This window comes from Oncorhynchus keta, chromosome 28, assembly GCF_023373465.1.
Source record: "Oncorhynchus keta strain PuntledgeMale-10-30-2019 chromosome 28, Oket_V2, whole genome shotgun sequence".
Taxonomy (NCBI): Eukaryota; Metazoa; Chordata; class Actinopteri; order Salmoniformes; family Salmonidae; genus Oncorhynchus; species Oncorhynchus keta.
In genome coordinates this window covers 15651593-15656886 of record NC_068448.1, presented here as the reverse complement: position 1 = coordinate 15656886, position 5294 = coordinate 15651593, and the positions used below count along the sequence as shown (strand labels likewise).

At 40.5% G+C, this 5294-nt stretch overlaps 1 protein-coding gene across 1 annotated transcript; it reads right to left on the bottom strand.

The window, feature by feature from the left end:
* Positions 1–823: 823 nt before the first annotated feature.
* LOC118372500 (homeobox protein Hox-C13a-like) lies at positions 824–4785 on the bottom strand. Its single transcript, XM_035758422.2, has 2 exons — positions 4008–4785; positions 824–1894 (listed from the first exon to the last, which is right to left on the bottom strand). Exons 1-2 carry the CDS (start codon positions 4669–4671, stop codon positions 1635–1637), a joined length of 924 nt encoding a protein of 307 aa, XP_035614315.1. The 5' UTR covers positions 4672–4785; the 3' UTR covers positions 824–1634.
* Between the last annotated feature and the right edge of the window lie 509 nt (positions 4786–5294).

Below are 5294 nucleotides of genomic sequence, written 5' to 3'. Positions count from 1 at the left end.
TGATCTAAATGTAGGTGCGCATGAAAAACCAAATATAGCCTATCACTTATCGTTTATTCGTTTGCTGTTCAATACCGAACACGAGGCTAGCGAATACTGTTGCTGTGTCCTGGTACATCTGGTAAGCAGACATTTCTATTATATTGAGTTGAGTTAGAAGGAAGTAATTGGAAGAATCAGAATGATCCAAGAAGACGTCGTAATCTCACATTGCAAGCTTCCACATTAAACTTTGTGGAAAGGTTAATTCTGTACTTAAACAACAGTGCAATATAAACTTATTATACAGGCCTGTATTAGGTGGGCCTATTACATAAGCCTACCCATACAACCTATCCTAAGTTAACGCGTCAAAGGATTCACAGTTGAATATGAATAATTTTTGTCCTATGGATCTCCTAGGCGTACATGTCAATTTCATACATGTCTATCCAAAGCACGTATACACATATATCATCTTCTATACAAACCGTTCGTCAATACCAGGGCTGTTCAATGTCAGTCCTGCTTGTTGGACTGGCCACGAGGATGTCAGACAGAATGCACTGCAAACTAAGTTCCACTGAGTGATATGATTACTTACTACAGGCGTCAGGAAAGAACCACAATATTTAATTCATGATATTTCAACAGATAACCTTGTTTGACCGGGGTGAAAATATTGAAATGATGTTAATCATCATCATGTCTTTATGAAACATGTCACCAGTATGTTTAATACAGTTACAAGACTGTCTGCTTCCAAGGCACCTGAACAGCTCCTAATGATCTGTACTGTATATAGCCCACTATAAACAGAAAACAAAAGAAAACGAATGTGTAATATTCACGGACTTTAATTGCTTACAATCATTCAAGTTGCATGACAGACATTATCCTTCACTGATAAAGGAACACATAAAGAGTTTGAGACATTCCAATTTACAGCCCTGTCATACGAGAGAATATGCATTAAATAATGAAGGCATTGCACTGTACATGTATAACAACAGCCTTGCTTTTACCCTATTAACAAGAAAGACAGAAAAGACAGGAGGACAACATATATAGCTTCTGAAATCCGGAACGGGAGTAGTTTTAAAGAACCATTGTATCATCCGTCGCCCCCGCAAAAACCCAGTCTGCGAATTCTTGGCTGAAGAAAATACATCTCATTGTTTTTTTGTGTAGAATTTCGAGTTAATTGAAGTTATCGTTCTCCCTGACAAGTTTATGTCCATATTTCAGTTAACTTTCTGTTGATGACATGAGGAAAATATCTTGTTTTCATCTGGCTGTCTGTTGGATGAAAAGTCTTGGAAATGTCAATTTTCCTCGTGAAATTGGTTTGAGAGAAAAAAACACGCAATCCTTGTGTCTTTTTGAAATACAAATATCGTTTTAAATATTATATATTTATATATGTACATTCATATAAAACAAAGTTGAACTGATTTCTCAATATTTTCACAGTTTTTAGAGCATTTCTTTCTGTAAATCGAAAAAAGAGGGTTTGTAGCGTGTGGACCATTGGAATTTAATTGAAATACACTGCCGACGTGTTCTTCTGGCTTGGTTGTCGCTAAGAGGTAAATCATGGATTGGAAGATGGTGGGATGGATATCAGCTGCAGTGTAGAATGGGCCGGGAATATATCAAGTAGTATGCATATGATTACTAGTCTTGGATTTACTGACAAATTTCTTCTCTTTCACCCGTCGGTTCTGGAACCAAATTGTGACTTGGCGCTCTGAGAGGTTGGTCCCGGCAGAGATGCGTCTTCTCTTGTCTTTGGTGATGAACTTGCTGCCAGCGTACTCTTTCTCCAGCTCCTTCAGTTGGAGCTTGGTGTAGGGAACCCGCTTCTTACGTCCACGACGGTAGTTACTGACCTCAGGCTGCAAAGGGACTACGTCTGGAGAGAAAAGGAGATATGTATTACGCAAACACATTTCCCACCACTATTCACTAATCTGATTAATTCAAATGTATTTCATGCATCAATATGTTTGTTATGGAGATGCATTTTATGTCAAAAATACCTCATAGACGTTAGATTCAGCCTAATAAATTATCAATGGGCGAAATTTAAACATGACGCACGATATTTTTGGACGCACAATTGGTATTTACTTTTTTTATTGGTATACGTTTTTATCTATAAGCTTTCCTCCTTGATGTTCAAATACAAGCATATATCAAGCACATTGTTATATATATTTAGTTAGGTACGCGAGGTGTATGAGGTATTAGAACATATTTTCTTTGAGGTACAGGCACTCAGTATACATGACAAATTTGTGAAATATTTTATTTCTTCAAAATATAAGAATCTTGATCCGTAATAAAGATATGAACGAAACAGAAATGGGCCTTGGGGGTCGATACATCGTTTATACCTCCTTGTATACATCGAAAAGAGGATGTAAGTATAGTATTTTTTTTTGATTTTTATGAGAAAATCATGTTTAGCCTTGCTGATGTACACAATGTTACCCCCAAATACTTAACGATGTTCATATAATACTCACAATGTTTATGGTTTTGAAATAAATATATAAATATATCAACAATACCTATTTCAACAGTGGACATATCATTGCGTAATTATGCAGGTATGCCCTGGATCTTTGAAGATGTTTGGTATTATACTGTGATGATCCGATGAGCACTTACTAATCAAGAACCCGTTGACGCGCTCAACCTTTTGCATAATATCTGACGTTTGATTTAAGTTGGGAATTGGGATGCTACTTGAGCTACCTATAGCTTTGAGTTAGGATTGTCTGGCTTGCTCAAAAAGTTGTCTATAACAGACCCACAGGCTGTGTGTGTGTGTGTGTGTGTGTGTGTGTGTGTGTGTGTGTGTGTGTGTGTGTGTGTGTGTGTGTGTGTGTGAGAGAGAGAGAGAGAGAGAGAGAGAGAGTGAGCGATAGAGAGAGAGAGTTTTGTGTTTGTTTTGTGCGCGTGTGTTGTGCGTCATGCGCGCGCGCTCGTCGTCCGCGTGTGTGTTTTTGAGGAATCTCCTGGAAAAGGAGGCAAAATGGCGTGAGGGGAGAGCTAGCTAGGGCAACAACTCCTCCGTGTCCGAAATGCAAATATACATTTCACCAAGACGATAAAACCTTGTGGTTAACTAAGCACTCTAGTAAACAGCATACTGGACGCTTATGGACCGTGTTTTCTTTATCAAATATCAGACTAGGCTATGTAGCCAATACAAAAGGAAAGCTTGTCTTTCCAAAAGCCATTGAATTATAAATACTTATGAAATACGTATGCAACACACTATTTGAGTCAGATATTAGATGCCTTGGTCATGGGCGAATGGAACATTGATTCTCACATGCAAAACGCGCCCTCGCGAAACATTGGGCGCTGTTGACAAAGATTCGGCAGAGATTTATTGGCACAATCTAAACAGTAGCCGAGCTTGCTTTTATAATACAAGCGGCAACCTGGTTTAAGCACTATTGTATTCATGTTGTGATTGGTATATAACAAAGCTGAGACTAATTGTTTTGTTTCTACAATGCGCGTTTATGGTGTTTATCACCAGATACATAAAATCACACCGGGTAAGCTATTTTCTATGACGATAGATTTTTCAGCTGTGATTTCAACTAAAGCACAAACCATGGTGTTGAGTTAAATTGAAGGACGTGACATTGATTTTGGCATATTGGAAGCGATCAACCTCATAACCAGCCAACCGCGCCAACACTCCCCCTGTATTAGAGGACCCAGTGGATGAAAATAGCCTACCATGCCAGACTGTCATTTTCATTACGCTGTGAAATTTTGCACAAATATTACGCTGTCCCTACAGAATGTATCAAATGGATGCTATACATTGTCGTTTATATATAACTCTACACACAACACTTGACATAAAGGCTTGGCCATGGCTTTGGTTTGCCACATGGTAAAATATTAGGCTACGTTATGATGAGGAAACCATTGCATTTAATGATAGGTAAATAACAAGGGTGGGGGTTATGACATTTTAAAAATGTTTAATTTCATACCTGGAAATGAAGATTTCCAAAGATGAGTGGACTGTGTTTGATCCTTGGAACAGTACACCTGCCCATCCCAGCCATTCGACAGAGCCCAGTGCTGGTAGCCCTCCATAGGAATCAACGCGTCGTGCCTGGGTTCCGGGTGGCTGATCCCGGGAACCACTGACATATCTAGATATCCAGGAACCGCTTGGTATGAGCTAGCAAAACTGGGGTAGAAGGCGAACTCTTTTGCCCTGCTAGACAGCTCTTCGGTGGGCAAAGCGGTGCTGGTGGGGTCGCCATATTTCTCTGCAGGGTGGTACGAGCAGGGCTTCTGCTGCAAGTTCACGTTGTGCGAGTGAGATAACCTACAACCGTAATAAGGGTTTCCAAACGGATAACCGTAGCTCAGAGATGGACTGGAGGAGGTTTGGGGAGCAGGACACTGTCGGCCGGTGTCTGGGGAAGATATATCCGAGTACATAGAGCCCTGATGGGTCGCTATAGTGCCCGAATGTCGCCCCAACCCAGGGTGCGACATTAGGTCCCTGCAATGGGTCGCCGGGCAATTCCCGCTCAATCCCTCCATTGTTTGGTTTTTATTCGGATTATTTTCATTCGGGCTTTTTTCATAAACGTACATCAAGGTGTCCGCCCAGCGTGGATGCAGAACCAGTGAAGTTGTCATATCAGGGGTTGCGGATGCTTTTTAAAAGTCGACTACTCCAAGACGGACACCTCATTTCCAACTACATATTACACGAGCGCATGCGCAACCATGACCCGGTGTGTCCAGTTCGTTATGGTTCTGACACGTGATATGCTAACCAGCCCAAAGAGATTGAGGCTTGTGAGTGGGGGGAGAAAATCCCTATAAACAACTAGCAGCTCAAGTTTCATCGCTTCTTTCTGGGGAATACAGGGTCCTATCATTGGCTGAAGTCACATACGCGAACATATTTAAAGGGGAGGTTGGAAACCATAGACGAAGAAGGGGAAACGAAAACAACCTGCAAAGTTTGGCCGACACTGGAAAACATTAACCTGAAGTAGCCGCAGGTACTCTAGTGGTTAGAGCGTTGGACCGTTAACTGAAAGGTTACTAGTTCGAATCCCCGAGCGGACAAAGTGAAAAGTATTTGAATATAACCTTGAGCAAGCCAATTAACCATTATTGCTCTGGACAAGAGCGTCTGCTAAATTACTTAAATGTAAAGGAACATTTAATTACTGAGCGTGAAGAAAAAAAAATGTTATAAATGAATATGCAGGTCTAGGCATTTTCATATTTATACTAAAGTTAACATATTG

What these genes read in the sequence shown, in the direction of transcription:
- LOC118372500 (XM_035758422.2), bottom strand. Translation starts at nt 4,671, where the DNA reads ATGACAACTTCACTGGTTCTGCATCCACGCTGGGCGGACACCTTGATG. An exon ending in TTGGAAATCTTCATTTCCAG is followed by an intron (nt 1,895 to 4,007) that starts GTATGAAATTAA and finishes TTTTCTCTCCAG; the next exon opens with ACGTAGTCCCTTTGCAGCCT.